A 24,545-nucleotide genomic window follows, 5' to 3' on the forward strand; every position below is an offset into this window, starting at 1 on the left:
AAGGTGAGGCCGTAACCCCCTTTTGCAAGCCGCCAGCAGCAGCTTCCCAACAGCTCTGACCAACGGGTTATTATCAGGCTGCCCAGCTCAGAACGGCCCACGCTTTTCATAGCAAAACCACAAGTGCTTGGGATTCTGATTTAACACGGCTTTCTGACCCACTTGCCTGCACGAGAAAAAGCGTTTTAGGCTTTGGGAAAATCTTAGCCTGTGGTTTAGGCTTCATTTTTAGTACCGTAGGCAGATGCAATAAAATTTGGGCCCATCACTGACTTAAATGCTTACATTAGTTCACAGTCTGAAGCTTTTTTTAACCTCTTGCATGGCTGCTCACAGGAGAAACTTTCCTGATATTTGCTTTAAGCAGAAACATTAGCTGAGTTATGAATTTTTATGATCTTTTAAGCAATAATAAGGTCAGACTCAAATACAAACCAGATTTGGAAATGAGGTTTTTTTTAAAAAGGGGAGCAGGAGTATTTTACAATGTAAATTTCTTGCGGAACTGCTGTCACTTTCGATTACAATTTCAGGTGGCGTAAACAGATCACTGTGTATAAACCTACATTTGTGAAAGCAAAAGCCTTGTAATCTATGATCAGTGTTATCCTTCCGGGGCACAAATATAAAAAAATACCTTGCTTGGTGACAGTTGCATTTTTATTGCAGTCCTGCACAGCCGTTTCTCTGCGATACTCGGTTCTGCCTCTCTCAACAGGAGCACTGTCGCCTTCACCTACCCAGTTTCTGAAGATTGCATAGTCTTTCATAATTACATTTTTTTTGGAAAAAGCAATACAAACTGTGCTGTACTATCAGTGTTCTTGTGACAAGTAATTTATTTCTAAACATTTAACATGGCGCGCACATAAAAAAAAAATAAAGGTTGTTGTTTTTTTTTTTAAAGATGTAAAAACAATCAAAGAACAAGTTAAACATTTCTCACAGAGCTCTCGGGATCTGACCACAGGACAACAATCAGATAACAGATCCTAAAACCAGAGGAACAGCTGTAGTTTCACAGCTGTTTCTAGAAATACAATACCATTCTTCCCTCAGTTATGCAATACTGAAACTTTAGCTATTTAGTTTACCAAAAAAAGCTATTTTTGAAAAACTTTGACCTTCTTAACATACATTCTTAGAACACTGACATCTGAAATACTTTTCTAGAGAGTATTCTCCCCAAGACCTCATTTTTGTATCTAAAAAGTAACATGTCCTTTAATCCCGTCATAAAACCACGCGCAGTTGTTGAAAAGATAAGCAAAATTCAATACTGACCATAATGACCACGTAACAAAAAACCTGGTGAGACCTCAAACTCCGTACTAGAGGGTTCTGCACCTCTTCTAATTTGTCTCTAAGAGACTATCTGCAAGACAGCCAAATGTAAATACATCAGAACATCTTAGCTTAGTACAAACAGGGTGGCAGTGCTCTGTCATTGACGTGTACAGGATGTACCTATAGTACCCTCACTGTGTAGTGGATGTGGCGAGAATAATTATGTTAATGCAATTGCAAATTCTGTATTGTTGTCTATTAGAAGTGTAAACTACTGAAAACTTGGCCTTGCTGATATGAATAAAGTGATTAAAATACCCATCTTTACAGATATAGCGTAGTTTGTCTTCTTTAAGAAATAACAGTCTTAGAATTTCTCACTTTTTTCATTTTAAAATTTGAAGGAAAAAAAACCTATTTTAGAAACAGACATAAAGTCCCAATATAAACGCATCTGGTTTAATCTTCCCTGCTTGGTTCCAAAACTCCCGGGATGCATCAGGACGCAGATGGATGTGTGTGCACGTGGGGGGTTTGATTATCCCGATGTGTTAGAGATGTCTAGTAACTACACTGCAGACGAACTCTACTGCATCTAGCCCTCCATAACCTGTGAATGTTATCAAAGACACCAAAGCGGTTCTATTTTGTTCGTATATAGATATACCTAGATATACACACACAAAGTGCATCGCGTTTTCAGAACTTCCCATCAGCTTCCGCAGACCCCACAAGATCCTCGGGCTTGTGACACTCTCAGAAGGATTACGGAGGTGAGATGCTTAAATAAGCAGGTGTAACACTCTCAGAGGGATTACGGAGGTGATATATCGAAAGAAGGTCGTTGGGCGGAGAACAAATACCTGAGGGTGGCAAAGGATGATGCAGTTGCAAAAACAATTTTTAAAAAACCCAGTTAGGAATTTGGGAAGCAGCTTCGAAGCTGGTTTCTTGGCATAAACATTATTTCTCGGTGACATTTCACACATTCCAGAAGATTCAGGTAGAAATCCCGTAGTTACAGCAGACCACGTGGAGAAGCATCAGAGGAAGACAGGACAAGGTATTCCAAAGTATCCTGCATGCGTGGGATACACGCATGGCAAAGTGCTTTGTGAACGCCTAATATTTTTATGTAAGAACATCAGAATGTCCCAGAGAAACGCTGACGTTGCAGTGTTGCCCCAGCAGCACAGCCCTCCTTCAGCTGAAGTCATCTCTCCAGCTGTGTTTTTGGTTTGTGTTGCCCTGGACTTTAAATGTTTTTACACCGAATACATTTAAGCTTGTCTACTAATACAGAATCAAAGGCAAGTAACTGAAGTGTTAGATGTCAAATCCTGCCAAAACCCAATTATTTCACTTGATGTAATGCCGTGAACTGCAATCAAATGTCTATACTTACAGATATCAAAATTAATTTTGTAAAGAAAGAACTGTTGTTTATCTTCTGGAATACTGATGTTCACCTTAAGTATATTTAAGCAGATTCCAACATACACATCCTCAAATTTAATAGGTTTGATATGACTCATCAGTTCATAAATCCTCAGAGCCAGTTTTCCATCCAATATATAACCCATCCCACTGCAATACGGAGGATACAACCTGAACGGATATTCATCATAAGAGATGTACGTCTTTTTGTAAAAGCCCCTGTAGGCGAAGTTATCTATAAGAGGATAACCGGTAAAAACATTTTCTGAGGAACTGAGCTTCAGAAGAAATTTTACCAAGTTAGCGGTGTTGATGAAGATGTCGGCATCAGTCTTCATGAGGAATCTGGCATTTGAACAGAACTCAGCGACCCACCTGAACGCCATGATCGTTTTCAAGGTGAGATTGTCGTAAGTGTCCATAAAATCCTGGCGAATTATGTCACCGTAGAGGATGCTTTCATCTTCTACCGACAGCGCTGCAGCGTTGTCTTCGCTTTGAGTGTCCTGACCTAGTAAGAAAAGGGTTAGAATTCGATGTCCCCACCAGAAATTCTGAGATGCCCATGTTATCCTGATGGCCTGCCTTGACTTCACATCCTTAGGTCTCGAAGACACCAAGATGACTAGGAATGGATTTATGTCTCTGCATTTCAAGCGCTCCCGCAGCGTGAAGAGGTAGCGTTGCTTGTAAATTGGTTCATATTCATAGAAATACATAAGGTTCGTACGCTCGCTCACAGTGTTGGAAGAAAAAGTTACATACCACATCGTTATGACAGCAAATAAAAGGAGAAATAAAAAAATCCATTTTAATGTGCTCATATACATGACACTAACTGGAACGGGGCAGTAAGTACTTTGCCAAAGTGTGTCAGTGACCTTCAAAATCTGTACCACAAGTTGCGAAGCATGTTTCTTGCTGAAAAAGAAATGAAAAAGTAATATTCAGAGTGTGATTATTCAAATATTATCTTTGTCTTATCTTGTCTAAAGTGTCCATTGAAAGCACGCGGTTAACAGAATGAAGACAAATCCGAGACTCAGTGGTCCAGCTGGTACACGCAGCATCCCTACGCCACCAATCAATGCTGTATCCCAGGAACGAGCAGGAGCAGAACGCTGAGCTGCTACTGAGCACGGCATGGGTGGAAACCTCAGAGCTTTCACCTTGGAAATTTCCCCTACACAAACCCGATCTGCGCAAGAGATCACACGTCAAGCACCGTGATCCCAGAGATCTCAGCACAATGTCTTCAGCGCAATTAAATCTCGAGGACGGAATACCGTGCACAAAATCTCATGGCTACAAAGTGCTCAGCAAATCGACTTCAAAAAGGCTTCAAAAATTTCTGATTTATTTTAAAGAAAAGAAGTCCTACCAGTTTTTATAAGCTGGAGCAAATCAGCCAGGAAAGCAGGTAAAAAGAGAAGTACAAGCAAGTATTTCATCCCTCATTTAAGGGTTGAGCAGCGACTTGTTGTGAACTGACTGAACAGGTGATGGGGGGGAAGGAGAAAATCATCTTCCTTACGACCGACATCAGAGCTGCAGACAGGCAAACACAAACCTATCCTGACAGACAGACCGAGCTCTTACATTGCCCGAAGAAACGGCTACTCCCACAACACGCGATACAGCAATTGTTTATTTGCCGATACGTGCTTATTAAATCAAGCGATTTAATAAAGGGACATTGCAAGGAACTTTGTTGTAGCAGCTTTACAGTTGGCATAATGGGAGCAGCGGGGAATCCACTGCAGCAGATGAGCTTCAAATCTTCAACAAGTTTTGTAAATTCTTCTAATATTTTCCGTTTAAACAAACAAGACACTACAAAATCCTCCTGCTACTTCCACCTATTTAAGTTTTAAAGAAGGGAACCCGTCTGCATTATTTTCATGAAATGTCTACAAACCCTACTCCCATCTGCCAGGGCACGAAAACGCGACAGATTCGCTCAGCTCCGTCAGGAATGCCACACAAACAGAAATAAAACCAACCAGTACGAGAGATGAGACGAACCAAAGCCATTTTTCGATTCGAGACACACATCTTGGTCCGGAGTCCAATCTACGTGGGCAGGCGCTTACAAACCCCCGCGGAGCCCATGCTGAAGATGTTACTACAGTGTCAGGGCTAGATATCCAAATCAATGCATCTTTCCAAAACTAAATTTAAAAACAGAATCTCAGTCCTGTACCCTCCCTTTAGCAGTGCTTACCTTTACTGTATTTTCTTTAAAACTACAGATGCTGTGAACACATATTAGATATCTTTAAACCAAAATAATTTCCGTGTCTTACTGTGGGAGTTCCAAACGATTTCTAATGTTTGCAGTAATAATATTTACCCTGCACTGTGAAGTATCCACAAAGACACAGTAAGGCTGATGGAAGGTTCAATTTCACAGCGCAATTAATTACTACTTATCTTCGAAGACGAACACTGCAGGGCTTCTAAATGTTTTATATGAAAAAAAGAAATCCAAAAATCCACACACCACGCTACGGTTTAGGTGAATTTGATTTGCCAGAGCCCACCTGCCTTATATTTCTGTGGATGATGTGAATTTAAATTAATGATCCTCTGAAGGAAGCATCTGGAGCCCATTTCATCAACGAGGCACAGCGCATCACTTAAAATGTATTAAAGCAATTTTATATAAATACTTATTTAAATAGAAGACTTTGTGACTGACGCCTCTCAAAGCTGCGTTACTCCAAAGATACTGCACGGCTAACAGGAGTCAATCCTTCATTAAAGGGACCTCACATAACTGCAGATGAACAAGTGAGTTTTATTAACAACTTCCTAACAGGACCAATACCCTGGCTTATAAAAACCTAGAACCCCAGAAGTTTTACGTCGATCCACTTCTTTTTCTCCACAAGGATTAAACATACGCAAGTACAACAGAAGTTTGGCAACTGCAGAGGCAACTGTCGTCGGGACTGTTCACACTGCATTTAAGGAAGTTGATTATAACGGCAAAAAACCTCAGATTTGCCAATCTGGTATTTACTTCCCAGCTTTACGGGAAGAAAAAAAATAATAAAAATGCGTAATTCTCTCTTCTGTATACCAACTTAACTTTTAGTGAACAATATGAAAAATACACACTGGAAGAAAATAACCTAAAGTTATATATCAGTGCTTACGTATTTTACTTTATATAAATATTAACATTTCTCAGGGTTTGATGGTCAATTTAAGTAAAAGCATATCGAAGTTTGATCAGTTCTTCACTACCTAATAGGAAAAAAAATCTGATTATAAGGAGTTTGATTCTTTATGGACAGAAAAGCCTGATTCCATGACATTTTGAACAACAGAATCGGAGACCAATGCCTGATCTGCTATGTAACAAAAAATCTGGGAAAATAAATCATCAATTTGGGCCCTTTGCCCGCAAAACACAATCTTGAAGCTGTCGTATCCTTACGAAAAGCCTGCACCACAGGGCATCCAGCACAAGCACTGTAAAATGCTGTTTTGCTGCATGACTCCCCAGGAGCCAGGAACCCACAAACCCTGCTGTTCTCTTCCCGAAGGTCGCATTCCTCCAGCGATACACTAAACTGTTTGCAAGCTAGCATAGGTTCACCAAACCACGGCTTTTATAACGGTCATGGGGTAGAAACTACACTCCCAAAACACGAGACAGCTACTTCTGCAGCGCTGGGAATTCGAAATAACGTGCAGTCATCCTCCAACACTAAGCGCAGAACTCTGACTTCTAACACACGCAGAGAATAGTAGAAGGGCAACTTAGAGGGGAAACCCTAACCACAGCCCTTGACAGGACAATCCCCTCCTTTTCCTAGTTCAAATGCTTAAAACAAAGTAATGAGGTTGAAGAAGCAAGGTCTGAAAGTTGAGCTGTCACATTTGCTGGTGGTGGTGCAGTTGCAGACCTTCCAGCTACGCCTGGGACAGCTTCTCCACAGCTTCTGCACCGCTTCCAGACCTTCCAGACTCTATCTGCCAGCAGTTTTCGCCTTCCAGCTGTGCCGCAGCAGCACGGGACACGCAGCAGGAGCAGTACCAGGGCAAGAACTCCTTTCAGGGAAATATCTTCATTTGCTTCCAAGCTCACAGTTCGCTGGCACCACACCACACAGTCTGAGATTATGCTGACAAATAAAACTGATCTACTTTAAAACGAATGCAAGAAATCACATACTGAGCATGCTCCATAGGAATTTTTATATATTTCTCACCCTCTGCTATAGCTATGTAATTATTGAGGGCAGACATTCTTGACAGGAAAAAAGTGGCAAATTCTCATATTCATTAAAGCCTAATAATCACAATAACCAATGGCTAATCCAATTTAAAGTTTAGAAAACTACTATATTTATGTTAGATGTACAGAAAAATAAATCCTTTTTTTTGTTGTTGTTTTAAGCTACCAGCACAAATAACACGGAAATATATTACCGTTCCTGGCTTCTCATTTTCTTTATATGGCTTACTACCGATAGAAACTAGAGGAATTTTTGCAAGACCCCGGGCTATGACGATCTAATATAACAATACTTTAAAAATTATTTTAAATAACCTGGAACAACGACTTGCTCACTTCGAGTTACCCAATTTTAATTCTCTTTTCTAGGCAACTTTTCACAACGGAGTAATCGAGCGGTGACAGCCCAAAATGTCGAATTCATTACGAGGAAATCTACCGCCCCCTGCTGCAACCTTGTAAAAATTTAAAGCCGTTTAACCGTTTTCTGTTTAAAAAGGGAAAACGTGGTGACAGAAGAGCACTGGGTACCCACACAGGCGGCTGCCCCCCACGCCGCCTCCAGAGCCTCCCCCTCCCCTCAGCACCCCCGTGGGGCGGCGGTCCCTTCCCTCCCTCCCTCCCTCCCCTCGCTGTCCCCATGGGGTTCCCCCCCCTCCCCTCGCTGTGCCCCGGCCGCCGCCTCAGCACCGCCCGGGGAGCCCCGCGGGCGGCCGCCGGCCCCGTGGCGGCCTTACATGGCGGCGGGGCCCGCCCGCCCCCTCAGGCCCGTGGCGCCCGGCCGTCACCGTTAGCGTTACCGTTCCCGGTGCCGCCGCCCGCGTCTCCTCGCAGCGGGAAACGCCCGCCGCCTCCGCCGCCTGCTGTCGGGGGCCGCGGCGGGGCCGGGCAGCGAGGCGGCGGCGGGGGGGAGGGTCGGGAAATGGCGGCGGCGGCCCCTCGGCCTTCCCTGGGCTGGTCCCGGCAGCGGGGCTCCGGCTGCGTCCTGCTGCAGCAGTCTCGGCGCGGTCGGGCGTGAGGGTAAAGTGAGGGGTTCCGGGGAAGAGGAGACGGGCGGCTGCAAAGGGAACTTGTTCCTCTCCAGCTTCAGCCGCTAGAATTGTTCGCTGCGAGATTCACCCCCAAGCCTCCCTGCAGCCTTAATGGCATCTTGTAACGTTGCAAAAGCCCGCAGTGGAATATCCTGCTTGGACAACTTGGGAACCTGCAGAGTTTACGTAAACCGCCATAGTTTACGAAAGGTTTATTGTGCAAAGCTTGAGTTCAGATTAATTGATGGCAAATCAGCTGTCGCGGCTGTGTTTTATTAGTCTGGGGTTTTCACGCTGAACCTCCAGGCAAACCCCACAGCGGCGGGAGCACCTCACCCCGGCAGAGCAAACGCACCTTTGGACAAAGCGAAGGGAGAGGTCTCCTTCCAAACGCTCGTCTGTGGGGGCAAATGCAGATGCAGAAGGTGCGGGTGGAGCACGGCGCGGTGTCCAGGGCTCTGAACCCCGGAGAAAGGCGGGGAACCGGGACGGGACAGGGCTCGGCATCCCAACGTCGCCCTCGGAACCAAACTCGGCGTTTGACTCAGGTACAGGTAAAAACTGCAAAACCACGGAGTCTTCAGAAGCCAGCTGTTCTGTCCTGGAAATAAATGTAATTAGCTTGTAAAAAGTTGGGCGTTGCTTAATTACTTCTTTAACACTCTGATGTAATAAAATAACAGTTGAGACCACCAATATCGAATACAGTTGGAGCAAATATGTAGAGTAATCTTTAAATCACGGCACGACCCAGGGACACAGAGCATCCATCCACTCTGTCTCAGCCCGCACAGAAGGGAGGGTTTGCCCTTGATCGGGATAACCATATTTCAGGGAAGTGGCATGCTATTTTGCAGGGAATTGTGATTCATTTGACTGTGCTAATAATGCGTTTTGCATAGTTTCCTGTCTCCCCAACTTTTGATTCATTCCTATACATTATTTATCAAGAAACACAAACACTTTCTTCCCCGGTTTAATACATCGTGACCTGCTCCTGAAAAAAAATCCTACACGTAATCTATACGTGTTATTAAATATGAAAAATGCAAACAGTGAGTTTGCCACTGCCATCTTTTGTTGCCCCCAATTACTTCTGATATAACCCTTTCAGCTTCAAGGAAAACCAGATTATAACTTGTCTGTCAAGACTGAGGTTTATTTTACGCAACATGTGTAATATCTGAGCAACCAATGTCGTAATTATCAAAATGATTACCCTATCAGTCAGCAGCTCACTTGGCCAGAAGACCTGTATGTTTTTTTGCTGATGATGTACTTTCTGAAGCAAAGACAAATGGCAATAACTAATAGCAGTGCATCTGGGTATAAGGGCAAATGAGTACTGCAATACTTGGTACGCGTTGGACCAGACCAGCGCAGGCCTAACTGTCAAAAAAACAGAGATTCAATAGGAATTAAATAATATTAGACTAAATTTTCTATCCCCTCTACTATTTAGAGTGCTGGTCCAAAATGATGCTTTGATTGAGACTCAGTTTTTGCCCCCCTTCTCGTTCCTGAAGGAAATCTTGATCGTAGATCAGTGGGCAACAGAATGGAGCGTAATGAAGCTAACGGAAATTCTTAATTTCATGTAGCTGAGTCTCAGTAATGACCAGGTCCTAAGATCTGTAGTTAGTCTCCGCCATGCAGAGTGCAGTTAAACTTGTCCGTACAAACACAACTCTGACGCTGTAATCGGAGCAGACAACTCCACGTGCGCGTGGGCAGGAGGAGCGCTGGCCGGAGTCCGAGGCAGCCCGTGGAGCAGAGCACCTTTGTACGTGGAGTCGTGGTTTGACTGAGCCCATGTGCCCGTGTACACTCACATCAGAAACCTCTCGAGATTCACGGGTTGCTGGAAGATGGGAAGCACCGATAAATCAGGCACCTTGTCATTTTGTGGACTGGTAAGTATGGACAAACCTTAACATTTCCCCTCCTCCCTAGCTGCATTTATATTTCGTTTCTTTTCCGAAACGGCTGCGGATGCATTGACAAAGGGGTTTATCTCTGGGCACCCACTGAAACAGGGCAGACAGCTAGCGGTTCCCTGGACCAAGGCATCGGGGAGTATAACCGGGCTGCTGCTTGTTCAGCACAGCCAAATTTACAAGGTAAAGAGCTCTTGAATGGTCATGTAAGTGTGGCTCACTGTTCAAACAGGCTCGAAGGCTGCAACCTTTGCGCTTGTGACCAATCGGTATGTTACTCATGGTTGTTCCACCCACAGGCTTGGCACGGAACAGCACACCTTCATAAATGCTGTTTGCCTATTACCAAGTTGATAAAAGCCAGCATGTGTTTGTACAGTGCTTTTACTTGATTTTCATAGCGCAAAGCTGCTTCTTCCCCTTCCTCTTCCTGACTCTTTGTGCTTCATCTCACGGAGGAAGAAAGACATATTTCTGACAGAAACTGGCTTCACGGGAAACAGCGAATTCCAGCTTTAAAGGCTTCCTGGAGAACACCCTGGCGCAAATGGGCCTCCAGAACACCAAACACTCCAAAGTCAAGCAAGCGACTATACTGATGTTAGGACTCGATTCTGCAGGAAAATCTACACTGTTGTACAAGTTCAAGTATAATGACGTTTTTCTAACAATTCCAACAATTGGCTTTAATGTTGATATGATCGAAACCGGGAAAGATTTTACGTTGACGGTTTGGGATGTCGGAGGACAACAGAAAATGCGACATGTTTGGTGCAATTTCCTGGAAAACACAGACGGACTGCTGTATGTTGTGGACAGCTCTGATAAGCAGCGTCTGGAAGAATCAAAGAAAGAATTTGAACTCATTTTAAAGAATGAATTTATAAAAAGCGTACCAGTCGTCGTGCTGGCGAACAAGCAGGATTTGCCTGGAGCTTTGAACGCTGAGGAAATAACCAGGAGATTCAACATGAAGAAATACTGCAGTGACAGAAATTGGTACGTACAACCCTGTTGTGCTATCACAGGAGAAGGTTTGTCAGAAGCTCTCCAAAGACTAACCACGTTTGCAAAACAGTACAGCAGATCAAAGGAGACTTCTACAGTCTTTAAGGAAATCAAAACACTTTAGGAATTTCTGTCATCAAATTCTGGTGAACTTTAATCAGCATATTTTGTTGGACAGACTAAATCTGGAAATACTGGATTCTGGAGAACTCCTATAAGTAAATATTTATAAAGAACTTTGACAATATTAAGTTATACTGTTATACCTGCAGATGCTTCTGTGATACTACTCTGCAGCATTTTATTAGTGATCGTATACTCGGGTTTATTCAGCTCAGGAGTGTCTTGGCTGAACGATGAAAAAGGTGGAGCTGAGCTTCTGAACTTTAGCAAGTGGAAACAAAATTGGTGAGCAGTGCTTAAAATGCTTAAATGAAGTTGTTTTGCCAAGACGTAAAATAACCAAGTCGTTCATTCAGCAAGAAAAGCGCGAGAGAAAATGTTCTTTCATAATAAATGTCCTGTGGATGTATTTCTCATGTAAAAACATAGTCATTTTAGAGCTTAACCTCTTAGTTATGTTCAAGAGAACCTGGGAATCTCAAATATTTTTGGGGTATTATTGCATTCTAGAACTGATTACTCCAAATGGATTTTAACAGGATCTGCTCCTCATCGAGCCACAGACAAAAGTGGGATCCGGTGCTGTCTGTAAGGTGTAGATCTGATGTCTCGTTGTTACAGATTTCCATGTGCCCATTTCTTTGCGCTGTCGGATTGCCATCCTTAGCCAAGAGCAGAGCAATGGAAGCCAGTATGGGATCGGTCCAACGAAGCGCTGATCCCCCTCGGTTTTGGGGTGCGGGATAAAGAGGGAAGGGATGGGGGGAATTGGCTCCTTGAGTCATTTTTTTATAGATCTCGATGGATCCTGTCCTGCCTGTACTGAAGCCGCCTGAAACTTTGTTACTGATAAATTTAGGTTTGATTAAATTTGACATAAGTTGCACAAAATTTCTAATCCTATTACTACAGTTTGTAGAAAAAAAATTCCAAATGAAGTTTCTGTTCAGATTTCCTGGTTCATGAAGGAGCAAATTAGTATTGTGAATGCCGTTAAAGCAACAAAGGGTTGATAACTGGAAGACTAATTGAACTGAATCAACCATGAAAACAGTTTTAACACTAAGGCTGAAAAGTTAATAGGGCCTGCTCTTTTAAAAGCAAGAGAAAAGACACTGTCTAATTATTGGTTATACAGTCCCAGAAAATACAGCCCAATTATTTCTGCCTTCTTGAGCAACGTCTGCAGAGGTAGGATGCTCCAGTGGTTAGGATGCTTGCTTAGATAGCTGGATTTTTCTTTCCTACGTCTACCACAATCTTTGACCGTGGCCAAGTCACTTAATCACTCTGTGCCTCAGCAGTCCCTTGTCAAAACGAACTTCCCGGTTAAGCACTCTGAAAAAGTTGCGGCAAGGGTCAGCTTGTGAGTTTTTCGCCTGCGACAAAATGATCATGCAAAGTAATTCACGTAAGAGATTTACATTTAGTTCTTACTAATAAACAGGCAGGATTTTCAAGTTATAGTAGGGTGAAGCAGCAAGAAAAGCACACGGACGTACCCTGTTGTCTCATGCATATATTATTCAAACACAAAAAATCATCAGGTGAATTTGCTGAAATAGTAAACAAAGGACTGTTTCTCAACAGAAGCTGTTATTAATATTGACAGTAATTACCACAGGCTAAATCCTGAGTCATGTTGAGACTACATTTCTAAAAGGAGAGCAAATATTTAGACTTGTCATTGCCTGGTCTGATGATTTAGGCTCAATATAAAGTATCTTCTGTCCCAGAAAATATTTTTAAAAGTCTACAACGAGAACACTATTTTTCTAAACCAAACAATTCAATGCTAAAAAATGTAGTATTTCAGATCAATACATTTATAAACATTTGAATGCATAGGTTACATATTGAATTCTCCCACTAGTTTAATCTAATCATGTGTCTATTATCAATCTGAATCTAGTTCACTGGCCTCGGGACTTCCCCAGGGAATAAAACTCCTTGAGAGATTTAATGAGAGTGCACCAGGGTCTCTAATTAGACAAGAAGCCAGTTCTGAAGGGAGAAATAAAGTAGTATAATAGACCAGCTCATATAGCTAAAAAAGAGAATAAGCTTTCAGGCACACGGTCCCTTCTGCAGGTTAACAAATTAGATCAAGTGATACTCACATTGATTTGAAGAAAATGTTTTACATCATCCTTCACACGAAATAAATAAACTCAATTCCATTCACTTTAGAGAATATCAAGTATTTAAAAATTGATCTTTCTCAGGGATTGGTTTCCTAAGAAAGTGAAGCCGTGCCCATTTTATTCTGCCCGTGGAGACCCCTACCTTTTTGAATAATTTTTAAGCTTTAAATCGGGTTGGACAGGGGTGCACACTCTCAAAGGAATTATATACCTGAAAGTTTAATTTAAAAAAATCAGTGAGATAGATAGAGAAAAGTGGCCATACTGGTGCCCCAGTGAAAGCAAAGCTGGTGAGGTACAAAAGACTAATCCCCGAGGAGATAAATGTTCCATTTGAGCCGCAAGAGAGCCTACAAGAGGACATAAATCCACAGAGCCCAGAGTTAATTAGTTCCTCTCCTCCTGTAGCAGGCTGGTCTTTTTTCTATACTGCATGAGTAAATAGGATGAGGATGAGGAGACGGAAGATATAGAATCCACTGTTTAGAATTTCCTTTCTACACCTGGAGTAAAGCATCGCCCTGGCTGCTCACCACGTTTTGGGAAGGATCCCTGAAAAAGCATATTACGTGGGCAGGAAGGTGCAGAGGAAGTGGAACCTCTGGCTCAGTTCTGCAAGGATGCAGAGCAGGTCCCCACGCTGCCCGCTTTGCAGCCGGTGCGGCGCGTCTCCCCAGCACACCAGCAGACTGGGGCTGGTTCTGACGGACGGTCACTTGGCAGAGGCAGGAGGGAGCAGGGCCCCCTGCGCCACTCACCCCAGCGTCCGCGCCTTCTGCCCTCACCCGCGTACTCCCCCCAGGGCACTGTCTGGTCCCTATCAGAAGCCTGGAAATTGTTTGATATCCGATGCCATCACGTGTTATGTGGTGAAATCAATAGCAAGGAAGTTACAAAGGGGTTTCACCGCTTCATATGTGATAGAGAGCTTCCTATCTTTTGACTGCTGGGCTGAACAAGATAATGAGCAGAATTGTCTTTACGTTTCAGAGCACAACAAAGTGGAATTCTGCTTGTGCTAAAAATACAATCCACAGCATCGTAAGCATAATTTATTCCTGTATAAGTTTTATTTTATTATTTAGAATTTATATAGGTTACTCACTAAAAACAATTTTAGGACAATTGAAGGGTTCAGGGTGCTTTGAGAAGGTAAAAAATTAGAATATGAAGAATGCTGTCCCCCCTTGGCAGTGGAACCAATGTCTATGAGTTGAAAAGTTTGCATGGGATGAAAGGCCTTAGAGAGTTTGGCCCCCACCCCAGCTGTTTATATTGCTTCAGTTTTGGGAACTTTTTTCATGAGCTTTCCTAATAAATCACACCCTGATCACCCTGGTGTTTCTTGCATTTTTTATTGATGCATACTGGCAGTCTTGTGCAACTGCACTGAAGTGGTAGAAGCGTTACAACTATGTGGTAGCTAAAGTGTACAAGTCCTCTAGTGTCTGCTGATATTTCTTACACAAAGTTTGCTGTTCCTGTTTGTTTCTGCTGACATAATAGTCATCCATGAAGAAATAAATGGTACGTATCTTAGATTGCGAAACACAAACTGGGAAACCCAAGGCATGCTGTATCCTGTGCCCTCTCAAGGAGATTATCCACTGGGACATGTTTGGATGTGACAATTTAAAAGCTGACAAATCCAGAGTATGGGGAACTGTCCTTTTGCCCATTCGTTGATAAGATTACTGTGGTATAAAATCACAATCAGCTTTCCGAGTTTTGAAATAGTTGTCATGGAGCTCACTGAACATAGTTCCAGTGGGATGAAATGCTATTTTAAGGGAAGGTGTGGAGCAGCATAAGAAACCATTGCAAATTTGGATAGTAATACTCCCTTTGCCTGGGAGACGAGTCTCACAATAATTAAATATTCTGCAGAATCAAAGGGAAGTGTAGTGTATAAGGAATGCAGGACAAGGCTTTTTCAATATCAGGTAATGTAGAGCTGGGCGAGTTACTCAAAATGTCTCTGTTGCCATCTCCTCCTCATTTCTGACAAGTTAACAGAAACAACCAAAGGAAAGACTTTCATACATCAAGTTCTAAGTCTACTGCAAAGGAATACAATACTTTGAAGTGCTGTGTGCATATTAAACTGCTTAAAGCAGGCTTTCTTCACAAAGTAAATGACCCATACTGAGTTCTGTGCTGTTACAACTAAACTTCTTCCACTTACAATTAGCTCAGGTATTCCTGTTCAGCACAGGCATAAGGATTCTGGACATGTATCTCATCAGATCACGCAGGCTAGATTATACAAGCCTCCGTAATTCAGGATGTAAACTCTTGAGGGTGGAGGCCCTGCTTACAAAGCACACACCATACTGCAGCTACAATTTGCAAATATAAATTCATAAAACAGTAGCAAGTCCAAACACATCTTATTTTGAACGCATGTGAATTTAACAAATTGTGCGTTAGCTTGTGTTGCAGGTTCTACAATATTCTGTTTTTTCGCTGTGATAAATGGTCTTGTGTCACTCCCACTCGTCCACACGTGTTTGCAGTGTAACTGTACCGCATCTAGCGCTAAGTTGGGCTGCCACCAAGAGAGACCTCCCCTCACCCTCTGTCAGCTCTGCATCTCCCTCCACAGCTACATATTTATACTTGCAAGTCTCTGCATAGCAGAGCTTTTCTCACTTCCCTTTTCCTTCACCAGTTATCAAAATGGCGATGTCAGTTTTCATGGTCTTTTTATTAGATTTTCATTGAGTGTTTAGGTGCTTTCTCTCATGCTGCTCCTTATACTTGGAATTACCCAAACACATTTACAAAACCATTTTATTGTTTACTTTCAGATCCTTCCTTAAAGCACTTTCCCATGATGCAAAAATCCTGACAATAGCTGTTAGGGTTTTATGACGAGGCTGCAGCCCGTATCTTTTCATGAGTATTCTTTTATTATTTCCTTGTTCTCCCCGTATTTATTCTTCTGTTCCCTTCTAGCCTTAGAATATGCTTTCTTTGGTGCAAAGATCATCTTTTTGTTCTGTGTTTCATATACGACCTGACTGATGAGAAGAGTTTCTAGACCTTATATTACTGCCCTAAGTAGGCTGAATCTCATGAAATATCTACTAAAACATGTAATTTTGTGAGTTTAAATAAACCATCTAGCTCTGAAACCTGAGCCATGCGTATTCTTTCTTTTTTAGCAAACATAGTTGGGAACTGCAGCAACAATTTCATTGATCCAAACAAAGGCTAATCTCCCTTACAATTGTGCTTGGCTGTTAAAGGATAACTGTGCCTTAATCAATAGTTTTCAGTTACTTTATCTAAAGCATACACATTAATCACTGAAGAATGCTAGCCTCAGCCTTTTTTTAACTGATTCATAATTCTGAAAAGTTCTATTTTAGTTTAGGGCCATTAGAGATTCATGTGAAAATCCTTCATATCATTTGGATGCAAAACAAAATGCAAAGGCATTCTGTAAACAGCTTAACTACTATATGATAAAAGAATGTCCCCACCGGCTGGGTCTCGTGCCCAGGCCTCCACTGCTGGGTGCTGTAATTTCACGTATTCACAACACAATGCGATGGCTTTTGACTAAATTAAAATGTTTTCTTTTTTTTCCTTCGTTAAGGACTTACAATGTAAGGTTCAATACACCTAAAATGAATATAGCTGTTCACAATATGAATGCTTACGTGCTCATCTGCTATTTACACATGTTGCAGACCAACGTGAGGGCATACAAATCCAGCTTGAATTACTCTGCTTTATCTAAAAAGGTAAAGTAAGAAATAGTACGCTATAGAAAAAGTATATAAGGAGTTAAGCAGGAGGAGAAGTGGAGGAAGACAAGCTAAAGAAATACAATGGGAAAGGACAGAGAAAAGAAAAATAGGTGAGAAAAGTTCTCAGGACAAACACAGTACTAAGTGTATGCAGATACACAAAGCAATAGAAAGCCAAAAAAATAGTGTTCCAGCCATCAACTCTTGAGTGGCTTTTGCATTCCCCTCTTGTGATAATAGTGTGTTAAGAAGCCTTCTCTTATTTAAAAACAAACATTTAATGTAGGCAAGCATTCCTACTTGTCCTCACATATGTTACTTCACGTGTATTCTCTCTGAACATATATTACATACTAAAGGCAACTATTTCGTAGATTTTAGTAGCATTAGGCCCCAAAGATAATGTAACCTCTGAGAAATTATTATGCAAATAACTGGCTCCTTATACTAACTCTAAACAATATTAATACTGAATATAAGTCATTAAAAAAATATGCCATCTTATTAAAATCAAATGGTGTGGAAATTAAATACAGTCGTTTAAAATAGCTCTTCCATTTAACCAGCTAAGGAAGACATATTCTTAGCTATTCATATTTCTCAGCTATCGCCTGCTTACTAAATGCTATACATTGAGCCTTTGCTTTTCAAAGATTAAGATTTTTCCAGTGAGTCATTCAGTTCATTGACCACTTAAAACAATTTATTGCCTACACTAATGGGTAAATTTGTATACGCTTTTCTTTCTCATGTGCTACTAAAAAGCCCCTGCCAAGTATTACGGAAAACCCAAGTTAAATACTAGAAAATCTTTACCTAAATTGAGTAATATTATAAAAACACTTGTATAAAGTTTAGCATTTCCACACTGAGACATCTTGTGGTGCGTAAGACATACTGCAGTTCATAAAAACGAAACTGGTTGAAAATTCAAATGGTGCCAACATGAGCATGAGAACTGACTCTCTGTTCTGAGGTTTAAACCACACAGCTAAAAATCTCGTACATCACTTTTTCAAACCAAAACTGCCTAACTACAACATTGATGGGACTTATTTGCAGATATTATGTATTTACAGACCTGATAGTAACAATTTGTTAAATGAAAATTTCTGTACTTTAGGTAAAATCCACATTTGTTTTCATTCCACATTCAGACGAATATTTCAAAAGTACAGCATTGAGCATTGTATGAAACAGAAATTTCGTAACAGTGAGTGATGTCCAAACTGCTGTTTCTCCAAAGAAGTATGTCAAAACAAAGAAATGCAATTACTTTAATATTGTATTTATCTGATTAAAAAAATGCTGGTTTGAGTCGCTTAAAAAGTAAATATTCCAATTCAACTTGAATCTCTATGGAATTAAATATTTTTTAAAAAAATCAGATGATTTCTCTAAAGATAAATTATTTTGAAAAAAATTATTTGACAGATTTCTCTGATGAAAACTTAATTCCTGTTATTCTGTTCATTTGTACTTCAGTCTTTGATTTAAAAAAAAAAGACAAACATTTTCTAGATGACCCATAGTTGAATGAGTACTCTGCTACAATCGTTTAGCTAATGAATGCAAACAGTATCACACACTGGAGTACCTCACTGTCAAGAAAGTACCACAACAGTACAGCCCCTGACCTTAACTTTTTCTTTTTTGGATTATCTCATCCTTTCGCAGCATTTCCAACCCACTGGACTGACCGTTCCACCAGAGAGGAAAAGGGGAGGAACAACAGTCCAGCTGCCAGAACTGTCTCTGAAACAGGGAGACCCTCCGTATGCGATTACTTACATCAGTACCACAGGACCTCCCTCTATCTGCTTTTTCTTCTGCTTTGGAGGTCTTGGTATTACCAGCCTCACTAACTGTAATTAAAAATCTATTTAATATGTTAGCAATGTAATTCAAATGTACAACAAATTGTATTAAGTTTTTCCTACTTCTTTCACAGGGTTCTGATTTATTTACAGCATGTAAATGCTGAGAGGATTAAAAACTGTGTTTACATCTCATGGGAATCCCTCCTGCAATCTGCTCTATAGAATGAACAGTGATTTTCGTATCACGGGTAGCTTAAGATGAAGAGTGAGCCATAGTTAACAAAGGAACAAGCCTGACATTTACTTGAAACATCTTTTGAAGTTAATGAGAATTGAACATAACTCTGGAAAAAAACTTGGTATAATATTTGACTGCTAAGCTGGTGGTCCATGCTACTATTTCATGTTAGTAACGTCAATATTAGTTCTGTAGTAGCACTCATCCTGGCCTGCTGCCCCCTGTGACAGCAGCCAAACTCACCTCCCCAGCATGAGAATCCTTGTGCTGTCACGCTCATGGCTGTCCACCTACAATCCATGAATGGCTGTTATGGTGGGTTCTCAAGGGAAGCAGTTGCCACCAGCATAGGAATGACGCGTTCTTTCCCACCTTTTCCTACCTCTTGGTCGTAGCCTTTGGTTTATGCTAGGGGAAAAAAACAAGCAGACAATAGTCATTTCAACATTCAGTAAACATAACTCAGTAATATAGATGTCCAAAGCTTAACAACCTGTTAGTTTGCAACACATGCTCCTCATTAAAGTGTGCGCTAACAGCATCATAAGCAGGAACAATCAATAGTGGGTTGAGTGGATCTAAATGAAAAGTAGCTCATTACTATGGGAAAGGTACTGTGGGGGAACACACGTGCTGCACTGGAAAGGAGCCCAGAGGAGGCAGCTTGGCTGGGGACCCCCTTGCTTCTCTTCCTGGCTAGCCAGGGGAGAATTTTCCCTTTCCCTTCATTTTATTTCTGTCTTTTTGCTTTTTACTTTTACCGAAAAGCAATTTTTACTGTTAGAGTGAAATGTACGCTGTCAGCTATGGCTCAAGTGTAAATCTTTAGGCAGGTAATTCTGCCTCAACATCTTCTGTGCAACAGATGGGAATGCAAGTCAGCTTCACGTCGGTTTTCTATTTCCTAGATTGCAGGCAAGTGTCACTCACAGTCTACTCAAATGTATTATACTGCAAAAAATACCCTGTCAGTCATTACAGCATCCAGGATAGCCAAAGTGCCATTCTCACAGTCTGACTTCACTCCTCAGCAGTTCCACCCCCACCCCGCTCCCTTCTCCATGCCAGCAGCATTATTTTCCTGCAGGAACACTACAAAATCCCATCATATCTGTCCCACACGCTCAGACTACCACAATGGAGAAAGGAAAATTACTCCATAGCTTATTAGATTATGTGTTTCTAAACTGGAATTGCCAGTAACCTTAAAATGTTTGTTTTTTTTTTTTTTCACATTAAGTTGGTAGTGATTTATAACAGCCCTGAATACCAGTACATAACTAAAAGGAGATTTTAATTATAAAAAGAAGTAACGATCATTAAAATAAAGAGTTGATCTAGGTGATCTGACAGAGGCATAGAGTTCTTGAAGCTACTAAAATCCTATATATTTCAGGAAAATTATGTGGCCATTATTACCCCCGAAAGACAAGCTGAAACAGAAGTATTGCCCCTTGTCAGACACCAGAAAATCAAGAGAGCTCAGTCAGAAATCCTTACAAGAATGGACCTCGTTAGTGCTGCTGCTCAGAAGTACTCATTTTCTTTATTACTGTGTAACAGAGATACGCATACTTAAGGTATTTTCACATCTCTACTCAATATCAGTCCTTCAGCGTTTCGAAATTCCTTGTTTAGTTATGTATTCTAGTTTCCTTGCAAAATTAGCCTGAAACGCAGCATTGACAATAGCAATCTGCATCTGGACATTTACATTTTTGTTGCATAAAAGATGCATCTTGGATTTGATGCCATTTTATATGCTAAATTCTGCTCACTGGCACTGCTAACAGCCAGAAATAAGATCGCTTAAATTTTAGATGCTCCCATAAATGTGTCTAGCTTTGCGATCCTATTAGTGTTTCTATATGCAATGTGAAACACATATTACCTAGCAATTCATACTTGCATTTAATTATCTAAGCATATTGTATATATTAATTTTTAAAATACAGCTCTGAGAATCATCCTTCCATTTGAAAGCATGAGGAACTAAGGATATGCGGGCAAGGGACTTACTTCCCCTTCTACAGAATCCAGAATATTGGAATTCCCAGGCCTACCAGCAGATATTAAGTTTTCCTTTCCTTGAAGAAACATTATGGAACTCACCCAAAACAAGCAGCTGCGACAGAAGAGTTTTCTGTCACTGTCTTACCATCAGCAAGCAGTGCTACCAGAGGATGACTTTGTTCTAGGGGCTTCTTAAGAAGGAATTTGTTTTAGCATGGGAACAGAATATCCCTGACTCTTCCAGGGAACGCTGAAATGGCTCATTTCACTAACCATTTCCTCACTTTTTTATCTCAAATGTAATTTTCTTCCCATGCCTTTATTAGGAAATCATTCTGTTTGAAAGCTAGAGCAGCTAGGACAAAGGCAGGAAGGCGCAGCTCCACAATCTGCTGATTCACGACTGATTCCTGTTCATCTTGGGCTATTTGCAGCTAATGGATTTTGCAATCAGCTCCGTCTCTGCTACCAAGAAATGTTTTTGGCAATAGCCTTTTCATGATCTATAAATTTGTCTTCAAATGGTCTGATCTAATGCATTAAAAACTGAGCGTATATAGGCTGAACTGTAGAAAACATCACCAATGTAAATTAAAAGCAATTCCAAAATCAAAGGTTCTATTAAAGTTACATTAAATCAGAATAACTTGGAAGTAGGCTCATGTGCTATTTCAGGGATAGCTTTGAAGCTCTGATCACAAATTTTAACAGGACTGCCTCCTGCTTAGTGTTTGCAGTCATGTGGGAGCCCTACGTTTATTTTCTAATCACAGGAGCAGATGTTCAGCTGATGTGAATCAGCAAACGGCCACTGAAGCCAGAGGAACTACCTTTCATTCACACCATCTGGGGATCTGTTTTGCAGCCTCTCCTTTTGAAGAAACACAATATTGTGCATTATCTTGTAACTAATCACATGGTAGCTTCCAAAAAATGAAAAATATCTAGAGCTCTTTAACTAGAAAAAAAGTGCTCGTTATGTGGTGTTTCAAATTCAAACAGGCCTTGTGAGAGGAGATCCTCGAGGCATCTGTAATACCCAGGCTGTACGTAAGCACAGGAAAGCAAGCCTGGCGAGGGACAGCGTTAAATGAGTGAGAGCACTAAAACTAAATTGGCCAAGTGACATCAACAGGCCTGTGGCTTCATTAACATCTGATACGGGCCGGCACTGAAACCAAGATCAAGAACATCTCTCAGTAATTTCAGTGTCTTGTACAACATGATTAAAGCGTTATAAATGGAAAGGCATTGAATCCTACTATGTTTTGGACATTTTAGGGTGTTCTAGGCTGATTTTGATTTTCAGTTCTGGGCAGTTCATTACTCTGAGAAACAGTGATGCTATGAACTGATGCTATGAAGTGAGTTTTTAAGTACCACTCCGATTAAAGAGTATTTTTTTCTAAGTATAAAAACATAACGTTTTATTCTGAATACAAAAAAGCTAGAATACAGTGTAACCAATAGTTCTAATTGGGCACAGAAATATAAAGGGGACACATGTACAAGAACTTGACAGCTTTTGAATACAACCGAGTGTCCCGCGGCACAAGAGAATGAACCCTGCGTGAGAGTGAATGTAGCCAAAAGATAGGAGAGCTGTTTAATTAAGAGTTTGTGGTCCAGATTTTTTTTTTTTCTCCCGTCATCCAAAGGACTTCAGCCAACTTCCATCAAAAAGCAACTTTAAACCAGTAGGTTAGGGTAACAATTTGAAAAACAAGTTGAAAAATTACCTAAAATCACTGTATATCAACTTTTTTTTCAAGTGAGGAGGGAAGCAGGACAGAAGGCTGTTTGTAATTTGAGAGTTAATAATTTATCCAAGAAGATAGCAGTATTAATATGTCTTTCTAGCTCAAAAGGAATGACATGCATCCATGCCAGATGTATGGACCATCATACTGCTGGTTTCACATGCCTCTAGACAACAGAAAGAGTAAAGGAAAGGTCAGCAGTGATACCAGGATTTGTTGTAGATGCTGCAGATAGTCAGTGTACAGCCTTTTATTACAAGATGGCATACAACTGGGGCGAAGCACATTTGAGCAACTAATTAAAAATCGACCAATAAAGCTATTGCTCAGGAAGGAATTTCAGCTTTGTGTGAACATTTTCTGAGAGAGAAAAAATGACTGTCTGGCTCAAGCAGTTCAAATGGGTAAAATAAGTAAACAGCAGAAGAGACGATAGAGGGCTCAGGCAAAATCAGGCTCTGTACTAAAAGGTGACATCCTAGAGGTACTAGCTGCTTAATGGCACATCTGAAAAAATTATTCTAACACACTGACAGAAGACTAAATGCAAAAATAGCGTTCAGCGTGTAGAAATCAAATTTTCTCCTAGGTTTAACCTTAAAAATGTGTGGTCTTTTGCAAAACTGTGTTTTTGAGTTATCTCCCCTGAAAGCAGCCTGTGGGGGTTGTTACCTCAGTGGGGGAGGTCTGAAATGCAAGCATGGCATCTGCTGCTCACGACCTGTTGCCTCATGGTGTGGGGTTCGCTTAGCTCATGCTAAGGGTTCTGTGCTGACTTGCCTCTGGGATCATTATGTCTCCACCTGCCCGCTCCTTCAGCAGCAAAACTGTCAGCACCTCTAGCTCTCTCTAGAAAAGGCTTTTCATGCTAAGGAGCTACAGCACAGAACTTCAGGGAAAAGTGAAAACGAGCGCAAAAGAACTTGAGTTGCTTAATGCAGCCCAGGAAAACCATGGTGCTTTACTTGGATTGGTCCTGTTCAATCTCATGTAGGTTAATTTTTCTAATAATGTCCCTTTTAAAATAAAGTCCCTGTTCTGTGAAGTTCAATTTTGTATATTTGCTATTTGTATGTGGCAGTTTTTATATCTTTTCCACCTGGTGCAATATTCACAGCTGACCCCAGTTTAAGTTGAGGTATTATTTGATATGGGTGTTTCACTGTCCAGCAAGTGCAGTTGGATTCCAGACTTGGAGACGCTCTGTGTAAAAGGAAAACAAATAGCTGTGTTTGCATACCAGATGAAAGATTATCATAAAATATCCTACCAGCAGTCCAGTGGTCTACTTTTTTGTTAATACTAGCTATTCCATTTTGAGTCTGAAAAGGCAGATAAACCCCAGGATTAATGAGAATTTTTCTATCTGCAACACAAATCTTCTCAGCTTTGCATAATATTTTGTTTCTTATACTAAGGAGATAGGTTTACTGACTACGAAAAGCCATTTGCAGTGACTCATTTTACCTAAATGTATGTTTAGGGCAAAATATATGAGTAAAATATTTCAGATCAATCTACAGTATTTCTTGAAAGACATTTTCAAAATTACTTGATAATTACATATTTTCTAATTGCATAATCAAGTGCAAAATTCACAAATTATAAATATGTTACCTGTTTGTAAATGTAAACTATTTGTAACACAAATCTGTCTAGCTGTGTATACAGATATGGACGGCACAACAGTGCCTAAAAGTCATTTTAAACATACATATGCTGCCTTTTTTTCTGGTTTTT

At 41.0% G+C, this 24,545-nt stretch overlaps 2 protein-coding genes across 9 annotated transcripts in view; one reads left to right on the plus strand and one right to left on the minus strand.

The window, feature by feature from the left end:
• Positions 1-821: 821 nt before the first annotated feature.
• B3GALNT1 (beta-1,3-N-acetylgalactosaminyltransferase 1 (globoside blood group)) overlaps positions 822-24,545 on the minus strand; it is a 28,996-nt gene continuing 5,272 nt past the window's right edge. For 3 of the 8 annotated variants that reach the window (XM_054204418.1, XM_054204417.1, XM_054204416.1), the window contains 3 exons: positions 19,276-19,440; positions 8,360-8,605; positions 822-3,645 (listed from right to left, as the gene is read on the minus strand). In XM_054204418.1, the coding sequence (XP_054060393.1) occupies positions 2,592-3,645; positions 8,360-8,605; positions 19,276-19,286 (1,311 nt within the window). In that variant the 5' untranslated portion in view covers positions 19,287-19,440 and the 3' untranslated portion in view covers positions 822-2,591. Of the gene's footprint in view, positions 3,646-6,641; positions 6,884-7,773; positions 8,063-8,359; positions 8,606-9,223; positions 9,971-19,275; positions 19,441-21,144; positions 21,276-24,545 lie in introns of those variants that run through there. The other 5 variants (XM_054204420.1, XM_054204419.1, XM_054204421.1 and 2 more) reach the window with 5 other exon arrangements.
• Positions 10,489-11,073, plus strand: ARL14 (ADP ribosylation factor like GTPase 14). The gene has a single exon (XM_054204425.1). It carries the CDS (start codon positions 10,489-10,491, stop codon positions 11,071-11,073), a length of 585 nt encoding a protein of 194 aa, XP_054060400.1.

Source organism: Rissa tridactyla, chromosome 6 (assembly GCF_028500815.1).
Source record: "Rissa tridactyla isolate bRisTri1 chromosome 6, bRisTri1.patW.cur.20221130, whole genome shotgun sequence".
NCBI lineage: Eukaryota > Metazoa > Chordata > Aves > Charadriiformes > Laridae > Rissa > Rissa tridactyla.